The sequence below is a fragment of the Myotis davidii genome, unplaced genomic scaffold, assembly GCF_000327345.1.
Source record: "Myotis davidii unplaced genomic scaffold, ASM32734v1 scaffold496, whole genome shotgun sequence".
Lineage (NCBI taxonomy): Eukaryota > Metazoa > Chordata > Mammalia > Chiroptera > Vespertilionidae > Myotis > Myotis davidii.
In genome coordinates this window covers 615258-643017 of record NW_006289398.1, presented here as the reverse complement: position 1 = coordinate 643017, position 27760 = coordinate 615258, and the positions used below count along the sequence as shown (strand labels likewise).

Here is a 27760-nt window from a genome sequence, read left to right as displayed (position 1 = left end):
TGAAACTTCATGGCCCATGCGCAGAAGTCGGTATTTTGTGGAAGAGCCACACTCAAGGGGCCAAAGAGCCACATGTGGCTCACGAGCCGCAGTTTGCCGAGCCACAGTTTGCCGACCACTGGCCTATAGAATCAGATTTAGATACCTTGGCATAGCATTCAGAGCGTTCTAAGAGCCACACATCTTCCCACTGCATGTCTCACAATCTGGGCCGATGTGTCTACTCTGCACACCCTGAAATCCATGCTGTTGCTTGAACCTGAAATGCTTTCCTCCAAAATCCTATCTATCCAAGTCCTATTCTTAGAGGCTAGCTCATATTTTACCTTCCTCCTTCCCAGGACGTCTGTTCTAGGACACGTTCCACTCTGCCTGGAGTGAGTTGCTTATTTGTTCGCTGAGCAAGGGCAGCAATGAGGTCCTCAGCATTTCACACCTTCTCCCCCTCAATCCCTAACAGCATTTAGCATTGTGGGCTCCCAGTGAATGTTGGGTGACTGGTCTATTTCCGCTCTCATCAATTGCCTGATGGTCTCCTGAGATGGCAGTATAGCAGAGTGGCGGAGAGCAGGGTTTCTGGATCCATACTCCTTGAGTTCAAATTTGGCTTAACCACTTACCAGGTCCATAAACACAGGTAGATTTAACATGCTATGCCTCAGTTTGCTTATCTATAAAATAGGATAACAACACCTACTTCACAGGGTTACTGTTGTTTGAAATGAACAAGCACAAGTAGAGCATTTAGAACAGTGGCTGTGGCTTCATAAGCACATACAAGTGTCGGCTTATAGAGATTGTGAGGGGGCTTGCCCATGCCACCATCCTCTTGCTGGCCTGTGTTCACCCATGCTCATCAAGTCTGTGGCAGAGGAGACTACATCCATATACTCACTGAAGGGGATTTCACACATCTCTTCTGCAGGGAAATCTGATAACAGAGCTCTTGTTTTCCTCTTATGAGCATTCCTTAATGAGAGCATATTCTTGCAAAACACTGGAATTCTTCGCTTTCCTGGGGACTTTGCAATCTGAACTAAGACTGGTTGGATGATGAAAACGAAGCACATTTCTAATGTAGCAAAGAGAAAGCAAGCATCACATTTAGGAATGAATTGAAAAGTGAATCGACTCACAGACACTTTTGACCAGGAGACAACAAGATTATGTGACTTGTCTAATGCACACTAACTTATCCAACTTATTAAAGGACAAAGTTTCTCAATAACATTACCCAGTTTTTTCCCAAAGGCCCTATTTTCTTCAGTATGCATAATTCAAACAAAAGTGTCTCTAACTTGCTAAATCTGCACAGAACAACAACAAAGACATCTTGTTTATTTCTCAGACTTTTTGTTTTGTTCAAAATTTCTCTTAGGTTTGGCATAATACCTACTGGTTTCATAATTACCTTCTCCTGTGAGGACAAATAGTGACCGTAATTATTCATTCAGTTATGTTTTCACTCATTTACCCGAAAGACATTTGTGGAGAGTCTTTCATGGACCAAGCACTGAACTGAACATTGGAAATGAATTTTAAATCATTTTAAAATGAATAAGCCCTAGTGTTCTGCGACTGGCCCACGTCTATGGGATCTGTGTGTCTGCTGGGTAGTCCAAGTTCAAGCCACTTCAGAACATGGGTTCAGGCTAGGAATTGAGTTGATCTTCATTAGCCAAAGGTGAAGCGTTGTCACTCAAGAGTCAGAGGTGATTGGATTCAGAGCAAAGTTGCCGGATATACAATCAATTATCATTAAGTGAGAATGGTTTTCTAAAAACAAACAAGTATTATATACTGGTCTCTTGCACCCTCTCTTTCTCCCACTGATTAAGGTCTATAAAAGGCAGGATCAGCTCGGCCGATATGACTCAGTGGTTTAGCGTCGACCTATGAACTAGGAGGTCACAGTTCGATTTCTGGTCAGAGCACATGCCCAGGATGCAGTCTCAGCCCCCAGTAGGAGGCATGTAAGAGGTGGCTGATCAATGATTCTCTCTCATCATTGATGTTTCTATCTCTCTCTCCCTCTTCCTTTCTCTCGCTGAAATCAATGAAAGCATTTTTTTAAAAGGCAGAACCATAAAAAGGGGGTTATAAATTGTGAAGCACAACATCATGTTATAACACAATATTAAAGCAGATGTTATCATGTTTCTGCCAGCTGTTAATCAGTATTAGATGGGAAAATTCCCACGGTCAAATCAATGTGGAAGACCCTTTAGTGTGCTTGCTTCTCTGAGCGTTCAACATGCTAATCTGCACTATGGGTCTCTACAAGGGGAATCAGGATTTGGCCTCAGTCGAACTATTTTGCCTGCTGAATCCTTTGTTTGCAGTGCATTGTCCATGAATAGTTCCAAACCCAAGCTCAATTCAGTAAATATCTGTAACCCACCATCCATCAGGTATTGCTTTTTTCTAATTAAAAAAAAATCACTTTATAGTCTAAGCCTACCTTCCTTTTATATCATATATTTCGGATGTTTTAACATTGAGAAAAAATGACTCAAAACCATCTGTCTGAGAACCTTGTCTTCACTTGAAAATCATGATGGAGGCACCTGGGGGCACGTGTGCTTCTCCCGCGCTCATGGGAGACGTCTCGCATCCATCATGTACTCGCTCCACGCAGGTCTGCAAGAGGCCCAGCATCATTCTCAACGCCATGCTGTAGGCAGCAGCTTCCCATCCATGAACGTGGCCTGGTAGGTTGGCATGAACTCGCCCTCATTGTTAACAATAGCCACTCCACAGCGTGCCCACTCTGGGCCAAGCATTTTGTGAGGCCTTTTACTTAGAATCTCTCATTGCACCTCATTTTAACTGCGCTGTCCTTAGTCTAAGTGCCAGCATCTCTCACCCAGACTAATGCAATCACCTCCTAACCAATGAGATCCCTGCCCTTGGCACCAAGAAAGCAATCCGAAACACCTCCATAGTCTACAAGGCCTGCACGACTTGGACCCCCTGTACCTACCCAGTCTCTTCTCTTCCCGATTTCCTGAGCTCCAGTCATTATCCACAGCTAGATTTGCAGGCTTCTTAGTGTCATGCAAATCAACTCACCAGATTAACGTGTAAGCACAATGCCAATTTATTAATTTAAAATGAGAAGTGGAGCAACCAACCTAACCAGGTGTTTTTGTTGACTTGTTTGTGACCTGACCTCTTTTTGGAGGCTGCAAAGAGTGGTCATTGAGAGCCTGTGGGTCAGAATCAGACTGCCTGAGTGTGAACCCTGCCTGGCTCTATGCTTACTAACTGGAGGATCTCAGGCCAGTGGATCCATGTGCCTTTCAGTGTCCACTACCCCATCACTAGGAGGGAAACCGAAAGAAGACCTACCTCCCTAGGTTGTGATGAGGATTAAATGAGAGAATACATACCTCTTAGAATGGACATTGATGTATAATAGCCCAACAAATATTCCTAGGATGGAAATCTACTTGAATAACCACGTTAATATCAGAGCAAAGGGAGGGAATCTGAAACAGATTTCTTTTCAAGTTGTGTTAACCCCATATATCACTATGTATGTATTCATTGATTCAATAGTGATTGATACCCAAATTATTTCAGACATTACTAGAATCCCCTGGTGATCCCTCATCCCATAAATGTAAATGAATTCATGGATGAATACTGAAATGCAAATTCACAAATCAATCTATATTTTTGCACTCACCCTATCCTCACTCCTGCTCCACTCCCAGCTCTCTCCTTACTTTCAGTTTAAAATGTTTCAAAACCAATTAAGGCAAAGCCCATCACTTACAGGCCCTGCCTGCCCCTCCCACCGCCTCTCCCTGCTGCTCTTTTTTTGCTTCCTGTTTGCACTCTCACTGCCTCCTTCCCTCACACACGCCACGCTCCTCACCCTCCCGAGATCTCTCTCGTGCTATTTCACCCACCTGAAATTTTTCTCCCCCAACTCTTGGCCTGGCTCACGTCCACTTGGGCTCAAAGAAACTGCCCTGACCCCCAGCCTAGATTAGCTCCCTTCATCCCATATTGTAACTAAATGATCATTGCTCACAGTCTTCTTTCCTGGGAAAGCCTGTGAGGACGAGGACCCTCCTTTCTTGCTCACCACTGGATGTCTAGTGCCCTGCACACAGTTGTGTATTCCATCAGTGGCTGTTGAATGGATGGATTTAATCTTCTCCATAACCTGGGCTGCCTGTGATGGAAAGACGGAACTGGGCCTCCCTGTCACACAGTCACAGCTGGCCGAGCAAGGTTCAAACACAGGACTGTTTGACTCCCGCCCGAGCCCTTCACCAGCCCACACAGCTGCCTCTGCTGTCAGCAAGCTGCACACCTCTCTACATACAGCATCGCTCAGCTGGGCTTCACCTGCACTCCACCTCCTCACCATCCCAGCCATTTCTAGCCTGAGCTCTGGACGTCCCCCTTCACTCCTGAGCCTGTCCAAACTTTTCCTATTATATCTCTACCGACTGTTTACTGCTCTAGTTACACCACATTTCATCTTATCAAGATTTCTTTTCTCACCTACAACCCTGCAACCCCACTCCTAGAGGGGTACCCCTTCCCCGAAAGGCATGCCCTGGAATCTTCATAGCACTACTCACAATAACCCCATGGAAGCATGCAAATGCCCATCCAGTGGACTAGATCGGCTGTTCTACATTCACACAGGGCTATTATGTGTCCATGATAATGAAAGGTCTGCAACCTTACCCAACAGTATGGATGAATCTCACTAACAACACTGAGGGATGAAAGCCAGGCACATGCCATATGACTTCATGTATAAGAAGCTGGAAAACTGGCAAAACTAATCTGTGGTATTAGAAGTCAGGACAGTGGCTACTCTTGGAAGAGTGTTGGGTTGGAGAAGGTGGCGCGGGGCTGACCGTATTCTATTTCTCGATCTGGGAGCGAGTTCAGTATCAGTGTCTCACTTGTGAAAATCCATCAGTGTGTACTATTGACATGAACACTGCTCTTTATGTGTATTACACTTTAATAATAGGTTTTACAAAACAACCCCCCATCTGGTTATTTCTGACTAGTTTAACAATAGACACTGGTTTGAAGCCAAATGCCCCTGTCCAATGTGCTGGCACCCACCGGCCCAGATGGAGCTCCTATGCACGTAGTAAGTCCACTTGGAATTGTTTAAAGTCTAAATTGGAGCAGACAGCCCCCAATGTGACAACCACAAATGCCCCAGGGACATGGCCGAATGTGCCCTGGAAGCAAACTGACCGCGGTTGAGACCCACTGGCCTAATAGGGCCTACGTGATCCTCGCCTGCACCAGTAGCCTGCTCCTCGCTCATTTCCTGCTCTGCCCTCACTTGTACGAATCCGGCCATTCTGGTCCTGGCCGGTCTTGGGCTACCCCAGGCACAATCGTACCTCCTGACCTCTGCACTGCTAGTTCCTCTGCCTGGAACCTTCTTCCTTCAGGGTCTGCAAGGCTTACTCCCTCAAGGATTTGCCCAAAGGTCACCTTCTCAGGGAGGCTTTTCCCAACTTCATTACAAATTGTAATCCTCACAACACCTCATCTCTCTATCCTGCTTTGTTTGTCTTCAGAGCACTTATTACCCTTTAACGTAGTATAAAGCTTATTTATTTTGTTTATTGTCTGTCTGCCCTATGACAATGTAAGATCCAAAGGGGCATGGATTTTGTTTTCTTCACTGCTCTTCCCCTGGGCCTAGAGCAGCACCTGGCCCATAGTAGGTGCACAATTAATACTTGTTGAATAAAATCTATGGTCCATTAAGAATCTGACATGTATATGGGAGGCAATCAATGAATAGGGGTTCCCTTTTCCTCACTCTTCCATGACCAAGTCACTGTTGTAATCAGATGGCTTCAGGGTTTAACCCCTGGGCTCCTTGTAAACTCCACCAATCAAGATTCGGGCCTATCCCTTAGCCCAGAGGGCGCCATGGCCTTGGTTGACTAGTGCTCTTGATTCTGACTATCTCACTCCTCACCACTGCCAGCCAGGCTTCGCCCTAACCCGACAGACCATTCACCTGCGCACACTATATCTAACCTTCTGTGTGCAGATTGCTTGTCTGGATCGCCACCTTCCAGTCCCTGGACTCACTAGGTGCTGAGCCCCTACTGGGCCTGCGCCCAGTCTTCACCCTTCCCTCCTACCAGCAGCACCCCACCCACTGCCTTCCCAGAGGCAGAGGCAGGTCTGGTCTCCAGTTCTGACATGACCTACCCACACCCCCAACCCCACAACTTCTTTCTGTCAAAATCTTAGAAAAGCCAAGGGAGATTGCATCTCTGTCTTCTCTGCTCATTTACCGAGAAACCTGAAATCGCGGCAAGCCTCTTTTTCCATGAAAAGCTTGCCTGCATTTTCTTGCTTCCACTTGACTGTAATGTGAGCCAGCACTTGGAGCCATAGAAACCTGACACGGTTCAGTAAGCAAACAGCTGTAAATGCCAAGTCAGCCTCGCGTGGAGGAGGACTCGAGGCTGGTCATCACTGCACTGCCTTGACAGGACAGGAGACAGTTCCATTGGCAGGTCTCACAGTAATGCCAGCAGGGACTTACGTAGATACAGTAGATAGTTGCCTGTGATAAGAAAAGATCAGGAAACCAAACACATAATATTTTTACCTCCGGTTTGCCTGAGTGCCTGTTGCGGGGAGGGCTCTGAGCAAAACCCAGGTACGTACAAAGCACAACCTTGTGAAAACAGGTAAAGCGACACGCTGAAAACAAAATGTGTAACTTGAAATAGATCTCGAGACAAGATCCCAGAGTGCTCACATGAGCGAGACACAGTTGATTGAGCCATAATGCGCTTGTCTGAGATAAAACTGGAGATCGCTTATCAAGCTGTCCGCGGAATCCGTGATTTGACGACATAAACAGATATCTGAAGTTAGAAGAATTTCATGAGTAGCTCAAGGAATTCAAGGACACCAGTTGCAAAGACGATTATTATGATTTGGTTTCTGGACATCTGGCCACAGTATCCAGGCAACTCATTCTCCACCCTCCTCTTTCTTTCCATTTTGACTTCTAGCAGTTTGTCCACAAGCTACGTAGCGGTTCTCAACCTTCTGGCCCTTTAAATACAATTCTTCATGTTGTGACCCAACCATAACATTATTTTCGTTCCTACTTCATAACTGTAATGTTGCTACTGTGATGAATCGTCATGTAAATATCTGATATGCAGGATGGTCTTAGGCGACCCCTGTGAAAGGGTCGTTCGACCGCCAAAGGGGTTGCGACCCACAGGTTGAGAACCGCTGTACCGGAGGAAGGGGCTGACACAAATAGGCCCTCTGTGCCCCTGAACGTTTCAGTTCCTGAATGCTCCGTGGGATGGCAGCCACTCATCACCCTCACAATGGTCAGTCGGCTGCAGGGGCAAGTGTCTGGCTTCCTGGCTGGCTCTAAGCTTCCTACAATGGTCTGCAAACAGCAAGGACACGTGCTGCTCCACCAGTCCCACCGAGGAGGGGAGGCGAAGAGAGGGGGGCAGGAGCTGCTGCATCTGCATGATCACACAAGTCACACACGGATCACACAAGTCACACACGGATCACACAAGTCACACACGGATCACACAAGTCACACACGGATCACACAAGTCACACACGGATCACACAAGTCACACACGGATCACACAAGTCACACACGGATCACACAAGTCACACACGGGTCACACAAGTCACACACGGGTCACACAAGTCACACACGGATCACACACATCGGAGCTGCTCCTCTGCACCGTCAGGGGTTGAAATCTGAGGCCGAGGCTGACAATAACTAGAGAGAGTGTAACATCTTCCTAAACAGGCCTCCCCTCTTTGTTGTGCTGCACTTTATCTTTGGAGCATTAACAAATAAGCATAGCTGCTATGTTTTGATCAAAAAAAGAAGCCACATTAAAAAAAAAAAAAGATCTAATTTTTGGAATTTCCCAAATTTCTGGTAAAAGACCCAAATATCTAGATCTGGGCAAAACTCCAAGTTGTCTCAGAAATGACTCCAAGTGCTTCAGTGAATGGTGGCATAATGCAAAACATGCGGAGGCTGCGCTGAGTCATCAATTAGTGACATTGATTACACACTCACTGTATACATGGCCTCACACTAGCGCATTAAACAAACAAAAATTCGAGACAGGGAGTCTGTGCCAGGGGGACACACAGAGGAAGTTTCTTTAGGTAAAAGATACAGGTCAATGGAGAAACATCTTTGTAAATGTCCTTACCCTACAATTGAATAAGTGAAAATATGAGCTGTAAGTAGGAAGGCACTGCAGAATCTAAAACCTGTTCTTATACAGACATGGGATGTCTAGCATCTTGGTTAAAAATCACAAATGAGGAAAGCACCGGGTTAGGCTGCTCTGAAGAAAGAGTCAGCCCAGGCCGGTTTGGCTCACTGATTGAGCGTCAGCCTACGGACTGAAGGGTCCCGGGTTCAAGTCCAGTCAAGGGCACATGCTGGGGTTGCGGGCTTGATCCCCGTGCAGGAGGCAGCCCGTCAATGATTCCCTCTCATCGTTGATGTTTCTTTCCCTTTCCCTGCCTCTCTGAAATCAATAAAAATGTATTTTAAAAAATCACAAATGAGTCGATGGACATCCTAATAAAGACTGAACTGCCCTTCTCTGTGATATTTTGAAGAACTCTTTGTAGCAAGTGGCTCTCATTCCAGCCTTTAGTAATTGACTTAAAGGGACAGGGGTTTGCCATGCCAGCATTTTCCTCACTAAACCTCATGTATCTGCAGAAAATATGGCTTCCATGCAAACTAAATAATTGTGAATTTAAAGCAAGGTTAATAGGTACGTAGATTCAACATATCTAGTAGAAAAGTTTTATCAACAGTCAACCTTGAAGTAGAGGGCACAGGTTCCCATGACTGCAATTAGACCTCACTGAAATCTAGAATATTGAATTCTTCTCTGAGATTTTCTCAGGAAGGAAGAGATACCATTTGGTTACTTCAAACACTTTGGAATGAAATTGCTGGCTTCACACAGTTTAGAAAAAAATCTCCTTTGGGGGAAAAATCCAGTGTGTGAGCTCCCTTCCCTGTCAGCTGGCTGGTACCCTGTCGGAGGAATGGCACGACGTCCACAGTGGTACGATTGCACCTTCCCTGCCCAGTCTTCATTGCCCCCTTGCTGCTGGGAACAGTGGCCTCATTTCTCTGGGGGGAGCATTTATGATTCAGGTAGCTGTGATGTCATCCCTGTCTCCAGAGCTGGGCACATGGCCCAAACAGGGCATTACTGGCCATAGCAATTGGGTCAAAGATTGGCTTTCCCAAGCCAGACCAATGAAACCCAGTTTGGGGAGCAGCAACCTGTGGCTGCCATGTTGCTGCTCGTGGGAGAGCTGCCTGAGAAGGAAGCTACCCTGGAGGAAGCAGAGCTGAGAGATGGAGAGACATATTTCACAGCCGTCTTTGAGCATCTAGGTCCAGCTATAAATGAATATAGTTGACCGACACTCTTACTGTCTACCTCCCTACCCCCTAACCCCAGTCATTCTGTGCCCCGTGGCCAGGACCTCTGCCTGGTCACAACCCGTCACACTTCCCTGTTGGAAATCACGGTCCCCAGACTCTTCAGGTCCTGCCTTGCCTGCTGGCTCTTCTCCCCAGGGAACCTGCGCATGATCCTTATCTTGCCCTCTCCCCACTCATGACACCTTCTGAAGTCAGAGTTGGTCTCCAGTTCTAACACGTCCTGCTCGTTCAACCAGCAACTAAACTTCATTCTCCCCAAATCATGGACATTTTAATTCTCTAACTAATAAACCAATATTTATTTTTATATTTTAATGCATTTTTATTTATTTCAGAGAGGAAGAGAGAGAGAGTGAGAGAGGGATAGAAACATCAAAGGATGAGAGAGAATCATTGATTGGCTGCCTCCTGCATTCCCCCTACTGGGGATTGAGCCCAAAACCTGGGCATGTGCCCTTTATTGGGAATCAAATCGTGACCTCCTGGATCGTAGGTCAATGCTCAACCGCTGAACCACACAGCCAAGATAGTTTTATTTTTTGCCTAAGGAGGTTTGAATGAGGTTTCTGTCATTTGCAACTGAAATAATCTGTGATCTTCATTGGTAACAGAAGTTAATCTTTTTAGAGAAGATTGATTTTTTCTTTTTAAAGAGCCAAAGGTCACTTAGAGCCAGGCTTTTAAAATAAGACAGGCATTCAAACATGAGAGTGCCATTTTGTGCATACAATATTTTGCATTATATTATAACTAGAGTCCCGATGCACAAAATTCATGCAAGGGGCTCGACCCTCACAGCCCCAGCTTCGTCCAGAAGGTTGTCCGGACGGTTGTTCTGCTGTTCAGTCTAATTAGCATATTAGCTCTTTATTATATAGGATGAAATATAATGAATATAAACTAAAATGCAATGAAACTCATTTCACACATGCCACTAGTAACTCAAAAGAGGAGTCTCCCTGGTGCCTCCTTAAATTGGAATGGCATTTATTTAAATACATGTTAGCATATAATTGTTAATCAACTGAGTGGCTTTAGAGCAAAATACTCTCCCAGGTGCAGCTGCCTGAGCACCTGCATTGGTAATGTCTTGGGAGGCTGGTTTAACATTCAGAGTCCTTGGACCCCCTCCAGAGTCTCTGGGAACTGGGCCTGGAAATGTCCATTTGGGCCAATATCAGGTAATTCTCAAAGGTGTACCATTCCTTTAAGTCCTGTTTCCTATATATATATTTAGTTCACCTTCAAGTGTTACTCCCTGAACCTAAAGAATAATTCTAAGAACATCTCATCATTGATAAGATTGGAACTGAATTTAGAAGTGCTCAGGATGCAGTCAGTGTAGCAGGCCAAGTTAGCTGTAGCAACAAATAACCAAAATATTAGTGGCATACGACTCTAAAGTTTATTTCTTATGCATTTACGTTTGCATTACGAGATGCTCCAGATATCTGGGTGTGGGAACACTTTCTATCTGGAACATAGCTGGTCTGGTAGCAGAGCGGAAGAGGGGTAGGCGGACTACAGGCAGCTCTTACTGTGTCCACTCAGAAGTGGCACGTGCCCACGCCACACACCATCGGCCAAAGAAGGACACATATCCACTCCTGTGTTCAGTGGAGTGGGGAAGGATAATCCCACAGAAAAAGGATGAGATAGGGCAGCAGTTCTCAACCTGTGGGTCGCGACCTCTTTGGGGGTCAAATGACCCTTTCACAGGGGTCGCCTAAGACCATCAGAAAACATATATAATTACATATTGTTTTTGTGATTGATCACTATGCTTTAATTATGTACAATTTGTAACAATGAAAATACATCCTGCATATCAGATATTTACATTATGATTCATAACGGTAGCAAAATTACAGTTATGAAGTAGCAATGAACATAATCTTATGGTTGAGGGTCACCACAACATGAGGAACTGTATTAAAGGGTCGCGGCATTAGGAAGGTTGAGAACCACTGGGATAGGGTGAGGCAGCAAATACTTTGAACAGAAATATACTCTACCACCTAAGACATTTGATTAAGAGGCTGATGTGTTCTTGAAAAAAATGGGGACTCTGTGGTCACATGGGATTGACAACTGCTGCATACTCTAGTCATCTCTGCAGCTATACAAGGTAAACCAGTACAGTAAAGACTCGTGGAAATCCTGCATGGAAAAATATTAGGATTGTTTAACCCCATGTTTTTAAGTTTTTTTTTAAAAAAAATGCTCTATGATTTTCTTTATACATTTTTTGTTTCCATGGAACCCTTTTCAAACATCATCACAAAATACCTCAACAACCTGAGGTGCATTGGATGAAGATGTTATTTGTACTGTAGACAAAATAGCATTTTCTTCTTCGCCTACTACAGAGCATGCATATGGAATATTCCTAGTAGTGTACTGCACAATAAATTCTGTGTAGCTTCAAGCTATTTGCATGTAAAAACATTCTGGCTTTCTACTAAGCCATCAAAAACTAGAAGACTCTATGCAAATATCCTTACTATTATTCTAACTAGTTATAGGCGGCTGAAATGTAATAGTGTCACTGGAAAGCATATAAGAAGTGAATCAAATAAGTTGGTGTTGCCAGGTATGGGTGTGTTCCAGAAAAGATTTTACTTTTAAATCTTTCTCATCACCATGTTTGGAATTAGGCAATGCCTGTAAATTGAAGTAATGCACTTTTTCCCCCATTTATGGGAACCTGTTATTTTAAAAGTTCATAGCAGTTCTGTAGTGATGAATAAGCATAAAAGTACTCAACTCTCTAAGGGTTGTGATGGGGAAGGTCATTTTCTCTCTATCCACCCAGTGCACCTTGCCCCTCACTAGGATGCCAGTGACCTCCACTGTGAGGGTCACTATGCACAGGCCTGGCCCTCACTGGGATGCTGGTGACCTCCACTGTATATGTCACTATGCACAGGCCTGCCCCTCATTGGGATGCTGGTGACCTCCACTGTGAGGTCACTAGGCACAGGCCTGGCCCTCACTGGGATGCTGGTGACCTCCACTGTATATGTCACTATGCACAAGCCTGCCCCTCACTGAGATGCTGGTGACCTCCACTGTGAGGTCACTATGCACGTGGAGGCTCTTGTTTCTCAAAGTCATTATGTGGCTGGCACATGCCACAAACAGAGGTGGCTGTGGTCACCTCCTGCTATTTCCAGCTTTAGGTCAGGCTGGTGGGGAACACCTGTTTGAAACCCCTTCCTCTGTTCTCTGACATCTTTCTTGCCTTTATCACTGCTTTTCAGCCTTTCCCTGCCTCCTCCTTCTCTGTCTATCCTTACACAACAGGGCTCTTCTAATTTCTGCCCGTAGTTGTCTTCTCGACTGGCTCTCTACACCTGCTCCCTGGCCTTCTGCTCCACCCGCACCTGCCTCCACCCAACATGGCTCCCGAGCCTGGAGTCCGTATTCTAACTGCCACCAGGTCATCTGCACTTGGTACTGCATATTTGCCTCAAAATTAACGTTTTCCCAAAACTCCTTCTTTTCCTCCCCAATCTAGTGTTTCCACTCATCATTGCACTATCTGTTTAGTCTCCTGAGTTATAAAGTGGGACATTACCCCTGGCCCTTCCATTTCTCTCACCGTTAAGCTCCAACTCACGCTCCTATTCTGTGCAGTCCAAGAAATTGGAGACTTGAGCCCTTCTCCTCCATCTCATGTGCTGACTCTGTTCAGATGCTGGTTACCACTTGCCTGGATTTCGAGAGTGTGACATTGGGTGAAGAGTTGGATTGTGGCAGCCAGGTGGCTTGGGATGGAATTCTGACTCTTGTGGAGTGACCACGTTATTTAACCCACTGTGCCTCAGTTTCCTACCTATTAACAAAGGAGCATTATAATACCTGCCAAATGAGGTTGTGAGGATTACTTTGGTAAATATATACAAAATGCCTGGCAAATAGTAAGTGTACAATAAATGTTAGTTACTAGGACCATAACGACTCTTCACTGGTACTAGTCTCCACTCCCATTCGAATCATCTTCCTAAGAAACAAATCTGGTCATGTCACGCCTTTGCTCCTACTGGCTTTCTACCATTTAAAGAATAAAGTTCAACTTTCTTAAGCAGGACTTTAAGTCCCTTCAAATATCTGCCCCCAAGCTACCATTCCATCTCCATTTCTGATTCCTGAGGCTCTAAACCCTGAGTCTACATTCTGAGCCCGGCAAAACTTCTCACCATTCCTCACACACTTCATAACCATCCACAGTTCTGCACCTTTGCATATGTTACCTCTGCATGAGTCAGCTCTCCTGAGTTGCTGCTCTAACAACCATCCCCAGGTCTCAGTGGTGTTTCACCGCGCAGGCTTATTTCTTGCTCATTACATTATGTGTCGTCTGCAGCTCTACTCCAAGGTCTTCTTTACTCTGAGAAGCCCCTTTTCTGAAAGTGGTGTTTTTTTTCATGTGCAGAGGAAAAGGAGTAAGGCTGGAATGTCATGATGAATCTGAAAGGTATTCCTCAGAAGTGGCACGAAATATGTCTCACATTTTCTTGGCCAGAGCAAGTCACATGACTAAGCCTGATCTTAACTGGGGCAGGGAAATATCAACCTCTCACAGGGAGATGGAGCAAATAATCAGAAACAAAGATATCACCTTCCATTTCCCTGTATTTGAAATGCCACCATATGTCTCTCCTTGTCCCCATTCTTCAAAACCTTCCAAGCTAAGTCATCCTCTCCTTTGTGAAGTGTTTCTGAGGGCATCAGGCAGAGTTAACTCATTTCTCTTCATTCTCTAAGGACTCTGGCCCCCACTTTCTAAACAACAGTGTCTATTTACACCTCCCTTTGTCTCCATTTCTTGACTTGTCTACTCCTAGTTCCAAGCATCCTGGTACTCAGAATATGCCAACAAAAGGAATAAATGAGGCAGTCTGCTGCTTCACCATGGAATAGCCATGGGTGGGAAAGCACTTCTGCCTGTGTACCATGGTAGGTGGCCAAGCAACTCCTTCATGCAGGCAGAGTGGAGGCTCTCAGACCAATGGGAAAACCAGCATGGTTTTTAATTCACACCCACCAAATACAAAGATCATTTTCTTATTTTGCTCTCAGTCTGTTGCTATGTACCAAGAATAAATGTCGTGAAAAGATACTGACTATGCATATAGCCTTGGGCATTTATAGACACGCAATACTCAAATGAAAACACATTATGCCCATATAGTATTTGTCAGAACATTTGTCTCAAATCAGATTATCTGTTGAGAAGACAATATCAGCAAAATCATCTTAATGAATCATCAGTAAGTTTCACCTTTGGTAGACTTTTAACACGATTCAACATCAAAGTGCTGAGTGTTCAGTTTAACCCTAAGTGTTGCAAAGTCATCCCTGTCATCCCCTCACAGGCATTGTCTTAGGTCCGGTGCCATCATTCTTACCGGCACGTGACTGCACCCCTACATGGTGTCTCAGAGGCCCAGATGCTCTCCCACCACTCTCAGCCTCCCGCCAATCAAGAACTTTTCAGGAGGCATCACCTTTCTTCTTGAGTCTGCCCAATGCCCTCTCTTCGCCATCCTCGAACACTGAAATCCTGCCCTTGGTAAGTTCTTATCACTGTGTTTTATCAAATCGCATTGTAATTATTTGTTTTTGTGTCTGTTTCCTCTTAATGGGAGAAGAGCCTTTGAGAGCAGGTACTGCCCTGTCCAATTCCTCTCTACACTCAGAGCAAAGTGCCTTTGCACATACTTAGGATGCTCAATTAGTGTTTGTTAGACTGAGTCACTGTTGAACTGCAGGGAGAAATATGGCTACGTGTTTTGTGGTAACATGAAACAATTAAAAATGTTTTTTGATCTGGTGTTTTCATGCAAGCTAATATTTTCATGATTTATGGGGAATGTATTGTCTCTAGTATTAACCAATACGTTTTGAGTTAATTAATGTGAATGTTAACTTTCATACATAAACACCATGCATGATATTTGTAAACGAACCAGTTCTCCAGAGAACGTATTAGTATACTAAGAGAAATAAAATCTTAAAAAGAAATAGTCTTTGTAGATATCATAGAGCTAAAGAAAATTTAGAAGGTACCAAATGTCTCATTGCTATCTTTGCTACAGAAAACAAAACTGAAAGTTTCACTAAGACATGAAAGAGAAAGAAATAAAATGAATTTATGTGTGCTCTAAAAAAACAATAATAACAGGACAACATGTTAATTGGGCCAGATCTCCTAAAAGAAAAGAAGCTAACTGCAATTTACATGCACTTAATTAGTCCAAGAAGGAGATTTTTCCATTTTGGTATCTGCAGCACGTGTTATGTAAGAAATTGTGAATGTAGGAGGGGGACAAAGAGGTTGTAACTAAAGCGAATCTTCCCAGAACCCTGGACTGACTGCACCAGGAATGTGGCCAGAACAATCAAGGTTATTGCCTCCTGCCAGGGCCATGTCTGGAGGTGATTTTATCAGAGCCCTCGCTTGAGAAACACAACTCGAGCATCGAAGGGCTCCCATCGTTCAGTGACCTCCATGTGCTTCCCATTCGGGTCAGAAGAATGTCGTGGCGGCTTTGGCAAATGGAATGGGACGGGAATTTTCAGATCTCCATCCAACTTTTCAAAAAGGCTGCGTGCCCGCGGGACTCCAGGAAGGCCCCGCTATTACTAAAGGGCAAGGACCCACAGCCACACAGAGTCACCTCTGAGCCATTGTGAATGGTCACTTAGTCACTCATTCCCTGTGTAGCAAAGCATCCAACTCAGCTCAGAATAACACCATAACTTTTAAAGTATAGCAAAATATGACCAGTGAGCTCCCTTGCTCACTGAGCGCTCATGGATTTGGAAGCCACTAGAAAGGGCCTGTGAGACCTTCACCTGTCCACTCCCTCTCCACCAGGAGAGCATGGCCGGCCACCTAGGTCAGTCGACCCCCTTCCCTATGTGCCATCAGCAGCCAGTACTAATATAGCAGGAATCCTAGGCCAAGTGGAGCATTGCTGTTAATTGCTTATCCAATATCCACTTCCATCTTTTCCTTCACTAAACACTTGCCCAACTAAGTGTTCATTTTCGCAGCCAATAAAACATGAGTAGCTGTTTGCCTGGGAATTCTGATAAAGCTTTAATTTTCTGTTAGAGGAAACAGAGGCACCACTCTACCTGCAGCCAAATACATTCTGAACTGATACACTGAGTCTATTAATAGCAGCTCAGTCAGGGCTGCCCAGGGGAAAGACAGTCTCGGGCTCCTCGCAGTAGAGGAATTCGTTTGGAAGAGGTAGAAACCAGTAGGCTCTCCTTCCCTTTTCCAAATGTCCCTTCATATCCACCCACCCCGCCTTCTCATGCAGTTCTGGACCAGTCTTAGGAGATGGGATCAAAGTTCCTGTTTTGTAACATCAATCCTGACACATTGCATACCAACATTATGACTTCATTCCTTGGAATTATAAAGTTTCTTCCAACACTAAGGGTCGTTAGCATTTATCCTGCCCAGGTTAGATTTTCAGCAAAATTTGTAAACATAAGAGACCTGTAATGTTAGATTTTCAGCAAAATTTGTAACGTAAGAAGTCTTACCCTTGTTCATAATCTTTTAATAAAAGAAGATGAAACTCTACACACCAAATTTTACATAATCTGATCTCCATTATGAAAACCCTATCTCAAAATCCCAGCTGCAGGTACAGTATTCACCTGTTATTACTCAGGTCTGACCCAGCTATTGACATTCACACAGATTCCACAAGGACTTTTTGCAACTTGTATGTGTATATGCTATTCGCAGTTACTTTCTGAGTGCCGACATATAGGTGTTTTTTTTTTAATTTTAAAAATATATTTTTATTGATTTTAGAGAGGAAGGAAGAGGGAGAGAGAGTCAGAAACATCAATGATGAGAGAGAATCACTGATCGGCTGTCTCCTGCACACCCCCCATTGGGGATCGAACCCGCAACCCAGGCATGTGACCTTGACCGGAATCGACCCTGGGACCCTCAAGTCTGCAGGCCGACGCTCTATCCATCGAGCCAAACCAGCCAGGGCCAACATATAGGTTTCTATAGGCAGAGGTCATATTGCTCTTTTGAAAAACAGCTCTGCAAACTGGTCCCATCTGGTTGATGACCTGGGCTGTGGATGTTGGCACCTGGAGCAAGGCCAGCCCGAGGCCCATGCAGACCTACAGGTACACCAGAGCTCTCACATCAAAGCCGCTTCTGTCCTGGCTCCAAGTTTGGGTTTGGCACGTTGTTTCATCTCCTTCTGCTCTAAAGTCTCAAATAGTACTCAAAAGAGTGGGCGCTAAAAGGCAGCGTGCTATCTTCCCTGACCTCCCCATTGGAGAAGCGTCCACCACAGAATTTAGAAATGACACAAACTCGTCACTTAAACACTCTGATCAAGGACCACAGGCACCATGGACTGGACATTTACGTGAGCCAAGGGTTGTGCTGAACTCTATACACAGTCATCTCCTTTAGCCTCTCACATCTACGGGTCGCCATGAGTCTCCTGATGTTAAGTCCTCCGTGCATCCAGCCTGTGCATATTATGAGCAACTACTGGGCTCGACTCAGGACTGCAGTAGTAACCAGAGTGGGCCTGATGCTCCCCACCCCACTCAGCCTCGGACCCCACACGCCCAGGTATCTCACGGAGCTGAAGGGGGACAGACATCACAGCGCAGTGAGTGTGGAGAAAGAGGAAACCAAGGAGCCTACAACAGGGGCTCCGACTGAGGTGCAGGAGGGAGGGGAGGCCTTACTGAGCGATGCCTAAGCCTAGACATTTGTGGTTATTCACGTAATTGGCGAGGCGGTGCTGATGCTGGGGGTGAAAATCATTCCACGCAGAAGAGACACGATGTTGTTGAACATCACAGGGGCAGGAAAGTGCCGAACAGCCCTTCTGGGGGCCGAAAACAAGGCCACTGCGGCCGGACCTGAGAGAACAGGGATAGAACTGGGAGAGAGAACGGAAAAGGGGCCGGATCCCGTGGCCAGGTTTGGGGCTTTCTCCCAAAGGCAACACACAGCCATTCAAAGTGGTAGCTGTTGACATTGGGGTGTGTGTGTGTGTGGGGGGGGGGGACAGAAACACTAATAATCAGATTTAAACTGAGATTCAGAGAAAAGACTGGGTGCAAAAAGGCAGGGTGCACTTTTACCCAAAGTTGCTCTAAAGCTGGACTTTGAACCCAGTGTGCCTGACTCCAGGTACCATTTTGTGCATCGTTTTGGTGTCTCCTTTGACATACTCCTCTGCCTCGCACAGCAATGGAAGGGAGAGCAGTGGTCCTGATGGGGGTGGGGAATGTCCACCCCATGGGCTGTATAAGGCCCATGAAATCATTTGGTCTGGCCCTGCCAAGGCATTAAGGGTGAGTTAATTAAATATCTGACCAAATATAGCAGGCTAATTTTTAAGTTGATAATTTTGTATGGCCCGTGAATGATGTCATAAATATCCAAATAGCCCTTGGCAGAGAAAAGGTTCCCCACCCCTGTGTTGCCGTGTAGTGAACTGAAGACCTCCATGTAACTGATGTTCAAAAGGGCACATATTCTCTCAACAGCGATAGTATATAATAAAAGATGAACTCTCATTTATGAAGTGCTTATTACACATTAACTTTCATCATCATCATCATTAAAAAAACACATTAACGTTTATGGGGTCCTCGCTATGTGCCAGGCACTGTCCTAAGCTCTTTGTGTGTATTATCTCACTTAAATTTCACAAGTATTCAATCAAGTAGATTCCATCATTGTCCCCCCTCACAGAGGAGGAAACTCAGACACAGGAAAGAGAGACAGTAGTCATGTGACGATGCAAACAGATGTACAACTGCAGTGGGGCCAAGGAGGCTGAGGGAAGAGTTTGCAACGCTACGCCCTGGTTTCATTTAGTCACCATGGAACCTCCACACGCATTCTGCACACGGGGCAGCAGAAGCAAGGCTTAAGGAGGGAGAGAAAAAATATTTAGCCCTTGGCTGTGGACAACCTACTCAGAGTCTCCCGAGTCATGAATCAATGATTTCACTCTGTGTCATGTCGCATCTGAGCTGCCATTAGCGAATCGTTTAGCTTGGAAGCCTAAGTGGCAATTATGTGCACATTAAGAGTTCCAAAACATGGGTCTCACTCCAGCACCAGCTCACCCTATTTTTACATGCGAACATTGCTGCTGCTTATATAACGGAGGCCAGGCATCGAACTGACCACTCACATGGGCATGCCAGGGAGTCCACGCTTCTACTCGAACTTCCTGTCTGTTTGGTGGGATGTAGAGTTTGGCTTAATGACTGTGTTTATTTCTGTTCAAAGCACTGGAAATAAAAGGTTTGTGCAGATGTTTTGAGGACACCATATAGGCCATTCACTAACTCCTGTGGCTGGTTCAGCCACTGTAGTAGGTCGGACCAATGACTCACTCTGGACTGGGTTTTGTTGGTTCTTAAAACACTGTTTGGGTCTTGTCCTTAGCAAAGTTGCTGTGTTCATCACAGACATTGCTGGTTGGGGAAGGGGGCCGTGGGGATGGGATTGTGTGAAATATTCTGGGTGACTAAAGTGCGTTTCAATGTTCACGGTCATTCCCAGACTGCTCTGAACACAAGGAGCCCTGGAATCTAAGAGCCGCCTTAAATTGGAGAATCTGGTCCACACCCTGCGTTTTCTGAAGGAGAAAGCTGGGTCCCTGAGAGACTGAGTCACAGGACCATGGGCTTGTCAGGGGCACAGATGTGCTTGGACCTCCATCCCCCTGAGAGCCAGCGTCCACAGCCCCTTACTCACTCCACGCTGACTCCTGGGTGGACACCCTTCATTGCTTCCGATGTGACTGTTTCATCTCCTTTCCCTTTTCCATGCCTCGAGTGTCGTGCCACGAGCATCTAACATGCCATGCGTTAGCCCCCCAACAATGGCTTAGCGCCACTGCCAACTGAAGCACCAGCGATGTAACTCTACTGTTTTTTCTAGGAATAGAGTTTGGAACAGAAAACACTTAATAGAGGAAGACATAAAAATGTCTAGAAAAGGGATGTGGAAGAGCCTCATCAGCGAAGGAACTGTTACAGGGCATCGTCACGTTATGTGTAAGAGAAAACGTGTGCTTAGCTGGTGCCAATAAATGTGACAGACACGGCGCTGGGTATTCCAGCCCCAGGGTCTGACGGGATTCCGTTCCTTTCTGATGAGTCAGGGCGGATTCAAGAGGAAGGGAAGATCAGGCAGGAGGTGCGGGGAGAGTTGGTGAAAGCCATCGGGACGGGTGATCTGCCAGAGTAAAAGCTCAAACCGGCGCTGTCCACCACAATAGCCACTGGCTGCATGGGGTGAAGTGGACATTGTTCAAATGCAAGGGAATCGGAAAACTCAGTTCCTCCATCACAGCAGCCACATTTCAAGCGCTCAGCGGCCCCACGACACTAGTGGCTGCTGCATGGCCCACACAAGTGGCCCGCACCCTCATCCCTGCAGGTGGGTCCTTCAGAAGCGCTGACATAGACATGCATCGCGAAGAAAAGGGCGGATGACTGCGAGCAAGGCGGGCAGAAGGAGAAGCAGAAACAAGGGCGATGGGTTACACTGCGTGACCCAGAGAAAGAACCTGATTTGGGTTTGATCTTAGATGCCAAGCACTCGCTGAATGTTAAAAACGATGGGGCTCTGGGCTGAAACACCCTCTGGTTAGGGCTGGCAGATCTTCCTTTGCACAAAGAAAAAAGCATACCTTTTGCAAAGCTGTGAAACAGGAAAAGGCTAGTGGTTTCCAGGGCCTGGGGAGGGGAGAGAAGGGATGGAGGGGTGAAAGGTGGAACACGGGGGGTTTTCAGAGCAGTGAAACGGTTCCATCTGATACAGAAATGGTGAATACGTGTCATCATATATTTGTCAAAACCTACAGAATGGACGGTACAAAGAGTGCATCCTACTCTAAAGCACGGACTTTACAACATGCACTGACATTGGCTCATCAGCTGCAAGGCACGCCCTGCACCTCTGCACAGTGTTACTAGTGGGGGTGCCTGGGGAGGGCAGGAGGAAGTGGGGAGGGGGATATGGGAACTTTCCGTACTTTCTGCTCAGTGTATGTATTAAACCTGAAACTGCTCTATGAAACAGCATCTATGAATTAACTATTTCCCATAGCATATTTGCAAGTGCTCTAAAGCCCCCATTTTCACATAAACAATGAGATGACAATAAAACATTAATTTAGTCTCAGCTGATAATCTAATGCAATTATAGACATACTAGAAGCCCAGTGCACAAAATTTGTGCACTGGGGGGTGGGGGTCCCTCAGCCTAGCCTGCCCCCTCTTACAGTCCAGGAGCCTTCATGGGATGTCCTACTGATGGCTTAGGCCCATGGGGAGCGGGCCTAAGCTGCAGTCTGGCTGCGGAGGCTCGAAGCAGGCTCCGTGTGTGTGTGTGTGTGTGTGTGTGTGTGTGTGTGTGTGTGTGTCTGCTGGGTGCCTGCCCCCAGCTGCCCCACGGAAGCTCGGAGCAGGCGCCGCTCTGTGTTGATCTCTCAGGCTCCAGGCCATACCTGTGTGTTGTTCTCTCAGGCTTGTGGCCGCACCCAGCCCCTCCTCCTGAGCCGGTTGTGACCATTAGGGAGTCCTGACCTCAATATATATATATGTATATATATATATATGGATATCTGTCCTATAAAAGAGGCAAAACAACAGGGCCTCTTCTCCAGGCACCCACTGCACAGTGCCAGGCACTCTACTTGGTGAGCTGGAGGCCAGCTGGATTTCAGCCCACACCTGTCCCCTCCCTCCCGCAGGCATCTTCGTGCTGTGCACAAACCGCACAACTGTGGCTCTACTGGGGTCCTTCCATTACCATTGTGGGGCTTCCGGTAGGCGCTGGCGTCCTTCTGTGGCTGGGGACAAAGGATAACCATCTCTGTTAAGTGCCAAAAACAGGCTGGAGAGTCACTGAGATCAGTAAACTCTTCGACATCAATCTTAGCAAATTTTTTTTGTATACGTCTCCCCGGGCAAAGGCAACAAAAGCAAAAATAAACAAATGGGACTGTATTAAAGTAAAAAGGTTTTGCACAGTGAAGGAAACAAAATTAAAAGACAATATACTGAAAGGGAGAACATATTTACAAATGATATATTTGATAAGGGGTTAATATCCAAAATCTATCAAGAGCTCATACAACTCAAAATCAAAACAGCAAATAGTTCAATAGAAAAATGGGCAGAGGACCAAACAGACATTTTTCCAGAGAGGATACACAGATGGCCAACATATGAAATGTAAATCAAAACCACAATGAGATATTATCTCACACCTCAATGGTTACTATCAAAAAGCCAATAAATAACAAGTGTTGGTGACAATGTGAAGATAGGGCAACCCTTACCTGCTGGTGATGGGGTTGTAAATTGGCACAGTCACTATGGAAAAAAGTATAGAGGTTCCTCAAAAACCTAAAAGTAGAACTACCATGTGACTCAGCGTTTCTACTTCTGGGCATTTATCCAAAGAAAACATAAATACTAATTTAACAAGACATATGCACCCCTATGTTCATTCAGTATTATTTGTAATAGTCAAGATATGGAAGCAACCTAGGTATCCATGATAGATGAATGGATAAAGAAGTATATATATATATATAATGGAATATTATTCGGCAATAAAAATAAATGAAGTCTTAGCATTTGTGACAACATGGATCGGTCTAGAAGGTATTATGCTAAGTGAAATAAGTCAGACAGAGAAAGACAAATACCATCTGATTTCATTTTTATGTGGAATCTCAAGAAACAAAACAAATGAACAAACAAAACAGAAACAGACTCAAAACAGAGCTTTGGCCAATGTGCTCACTTGGTTGCGCATCCTCCCATGCACTGAAGCATTGCGGGTTAGATTTCTGGTCAGGGCACATACCTTGTGGGCTCCATTCCCAGTAGGGGGCGTGTAGGAGATAGCCGATCCATGTTACTGTCTCATTGACATTTCTCTCTCTCTCTTCCTCTCCCTCTAAAAAAAATCAGTTAAAAAAAATCAATAAAATCACATTTAAAACAAACAAACAACCCCTCCCCCAGGAAAAATCAGAAACAGAAACAAAAAACAAACTGATTGTTGCCTGTGGGGAGGGGGTTGCAAAGGTGAAGGCGACTAAGAGGTACAAACTTCCAGTTATAAAATAATGAGTCACAGAGATACAATGTACAGCAGAGGGAATGCAGTCAGTAATTCCTAACAACCTTGCATGGTGACAGATGGCTACTAGACCTACAGGTATCACATTGTAAGGTGTATAAATGTAGAATCACTGTGTTGCATACCTGAAACTAATATAATATTGTTGTCAACTAAATAGATTTCAATAAAACAAACAAAAGACAAGACAGACTTCTGGAGCCCACCCTAGGCCAAGTGATCTGTGACCCGGGCCTTTAGGATGGGGCCTGGGAGTCTGCATTTCAATCAGCGTCCTAAGTGATTCTGCATGGGCACTGCAGTTTGGGGGTATTGACATAGATTGGCGGTTCTCGAACTCCAGCATGCACCCCGACCACCTGGAGGGCTCCTGTGCACACAGCTTGCGGGCCCGCCTCCGCAGTAGCCGATTCAGTATCTGGCGCGGGGCCTGAGAAGTTATTGTTAACAAGCTCCCTGGTGCTGCTGCTGGCTTTAGGGCCACACGTTGAGAACCACTGCTGCAGAGAGAAAATCTCTCCTCACCAAGTAATGTTTAGAGAAGCCAAGGCAGTGTAAAATTCCACTTACCATTCATCCACAGGATTGAACTAGCTTCTACCACCCTGTTCCTCAGATGACTAACGCCGTGACCTTATGCTCACCTCGTTAAATAACGTGGCCTTGTGAACAGCGATAGAAAAAGGGATCTCACCTGGCCAGCCCTGATCTGGTACATTGTCCTGGTTCCCACTGTTTATACGATCATCAGTCCCGTCCTTTCCTCCTGTTTGGAGGGTGACCTGCAGAAAACCATTCAGCCTTGTGTTGCCTTGAGCTCAAAAAACGAAAATCAGCCCCTTTCTTCACTTGCCATAAAGAGATACCCTGCAAAAAAAAAAGTGTACAAAGAAAGAGAAACCTGAAAATATTCTGAACTTCAGAAAGTGTTATTTTGGGGAGCTTTCTGGGACAGGATGTGCCCATCATTAGCTAAAGGAAGCCCAGCTTCTGATAAGCATTATTTTGCCTTACGCAGATCAAAGAGAGCCATTTATTGAAGGAAGGGATGGAAGTATTTGGGGAGGCCCTCCTACAGACTCCCGGTAAACAGGATAAGCCCTATCAATGAGTGCGTACAGGGCCAGGCCACCGTCCCCACGAACAATGGAGCAGCAAGAACAGTGGATGGCAAGGAAAGAGCCTGGTCCTGACAAGACTGTTCTGCCAAGAGAATGGCGGTAAACAGGATTAGTTGTAATGAGATTATCAACTCCACTCGGGAGGTCAGCCTGCAGAGCTCAGTGCGGCATAAAGAGAAGACGCAGCAGTGTGTAGGGGAGAGGATTACACAGCAGGGCCAAGGGCTTTCCCTCCCTCTCCCTCGGCCCAGGGATGCCCTCTCTCCCGGGCTGGAAATGTAGTCACTGTAATTGCAAATACTGCTTTGCAGGAGCAGAAGAACCAGCAGCGAAAGCACGGGAATAGTGGTCTCAGGGATGCTGGCAATGTCCGGAGACATCGGAGTTGTCACACCTGGGGAGGAAGCGGCTCCTTGCATCCGGGGCAGAGGCCGGGGCTGCTGCCCAGCATTCTGCCTGTGCCCAGGACAGCCCCCTGCAATACCCTCCCTTCCTTCCTTCCTTCCTTCCTTCCTTCCTTCCTTCCTTCCTTCCTTCTTTTTATTTCATGGAAATTTCTTCACACACATTTATAGGTTACATTTAATGATTCCTTTATGGGTTCTGATTATTAAAGGCATATAAGCTCATTACAGAACATTTGGGGGAAAACTGGAAAGTGCAGAAGGATTAAATGTGTAATTACCATATCCTGTGTAACATTACTGCCAATATTTGGGTATTTTTCTTTCAAGATTTATGAAGATGAATTTAAGTTGGGATCATGCTGTTCATAAAATTCTACTTGATGTTTTTAAAAAATATTTTTATTACCCTTGATGCTATCTCATATGAATGCAGCTGTGCCATTAAATAGGCTTTGAAAACACAAGCTTAACAATTGCTTAATATTTCATCTTGGAATTTACTGTATCTGTTATCTGTTGTTGCATAACAAATTACCCCAGAATTTAAGACAAGTATCTACCATGTCACAGAGTTTCTGAGTACCAGGAATTCAGGAGGACCCATGGCCGCGGGGGCCCCACATGCCATGGACTGCAGCTGGAACACAAGCTAAGCCTGCCAGATGCTGGACTCACTGGACTTGACCATAGAGCGGGGGCTCTGGGCAGTGGCTGGAATTCTAGCCCCTGCTGAGGACAAGACTGTGCTTTTTCCACGGAGGGATGGGTGGAAGGGAACCCCTGCGTCAGGAGTCCTTTCCCACAAGTATGGAGTAGCAGCCTGGCTCTCCCTCAACGTCGGAATGCCTGAAGTTGATCTAATTTCCTTCCAGCGAATTGTCCTGCCCCATACAGGGAAGATGCGGAGGCAGGCGGCTGATGAAGACTGAAGAAATAAACAACAGGTATGGCGAGAAGATACCCGAGGTCTGGACTCCCACGGGTAATACCATGCCCAGGACAGTCCTTTTCCAGCTGGGACCCACGGAAACCCCAGGGTCGCTCAGGCACCAGGCATGTAGATCCACCGCAGTGGCTCCAGGGGCAGGGGCAGGGCATGCAATGCTGGCTCTGCCCACTGACAACCAGCTCGCCCCCTCTCTGGTCCCTAAGCATCACCGGACCTACAGCCAGGAGAGGATTAGTTCCTCCTCCAGTGATGCATTTCAGTGAAATGGGCCACAGAAAACACAGAGTGAGTCGGGGACATGGGCTTTTGTAAATCCAAGATCTTACTGTTCTCCTGTCTTAAAGATAAGCCAGTGGCCACGCCTAAGTCTACAGGAAACACAGTTTGCAAACCACTGCCTCCGGGTCCGTGAGGTGAGGTAAGCAGTTCAGGTAAAGTGGCCGCAAAGCTGGCTCTCAGTGTTCTGGTGCCAGCACTGAGTCTCCAGCCCAGTTACAGAACCCGAGGAGAATAAGAGCGCTCTCAGAGATGGAGACCTCAGCGTGCAGGCAGGAACAGGATCTGGAGGGTGGAGGGTGGAGTGGGACCTGACGCACAGCTCAGGGTCATGTCAGGCCAGAGGGCTTGTGCCCCAGGTGGTCTCTGAAGCTGTGGGTGTGGATGAAATTGGAGTGAGAAGAGGGCTGAGCATGGGAAACGGCAAACAATTCCACAATGTCTTGTCTTTACACTTCACTTTTTAGGTGAAGCTTATGTTCTCAATTCTATTGCGGGTTCCTTGGTGTTCGGGGCAGCTCTAGACACTTAAAATGTTTTTATTTATCATCTTAGTGTTCGGACAGAGTAGATGCTAGAATTCAGTGTCGTAAGTAAATTAATTAAACTTGTTTTCTCCATCATTAAATTTTAGGGAAGAGCCTTCTTTTGGCCCCCATTCCCTTCAGTTTTAACGATTTGAGCTCTGCCTTCATCACAAGCCTGAAATGTCTCCTTAGCAAACTGTCTGACTTCAGTCTTGTCAAATCCATTGTCTTATGCTCCAGTCTCCTGTAAACTCTGCAGCATTCAGCATTCAGCACTGTGACACCACCTTCGCTTACCAGCTGCCTCCCCTGGTTTTCATATCACCGTTTTCTTGTTTTGATTTCATTTTTTTATCCTCACCTGAGGATATGTTTTCATTAATTTTAGAGAGAGAAAGGGAAAGGAGGTGGGGAGAGAGAAACATCGATGTGAGAGGGTAACATGGATCAGTTGCCTCCTGTACCCACCTGATCAGGGGTCGAACCTGTAACTTAGGTATGTGCTCTGACGGGGAATTGAACCTGCAACCTTTTGGTGTATGGGACAATGCACCAACTGACTGAGCCACCCGGCCAGGGCTCTCCTCTCCTTTTTTACACTTTTCCTTAACAATCTCATCCATGCTCTCGGCTATGGCTTCTATCTTTCCTGATCATTTTGGGCCTGATCATTGCTGGCCCTCTGGAATTGAGAGAAGGAGCAGAGCGCATGCACCTTTTTAAAAAGCTGCCAGCAACTTTGTTGGATGCTGGAAGCCAACACTGGCCTGAC

The 27760-nt window shown here is 45.9% G+C and overlaps 1 protein-coding gene across 1 annotated transcript in view; it reads right to left on the bottom strand.

Moving 5' to 3' along the window:
* LIFR (leukemia inhibitory factor receptor alpha) overlaps positions 1–27760 on the bottom strand; it is a 121655-nt gene that overhangs the window by 85463 nt on the left and 8432 nt on the right. Inside the window, exons 2-3 of the mRNA XM_015562601.1 lie at positions 24403–24575; positions 23430–23522 (exon numbers count right to left, since the gene is read on the bottom strand). Coding sequence (XP_015418087.1) covers positions 23430–23479 — 50 coding nt within the window. The 5' untranslated portion in view covers positions 23480–23522; positions 24403–24575. The remainder of the gene's footprint in view (positions 1–23429; positions 23523–24402; positions 24576–27760) is intronic.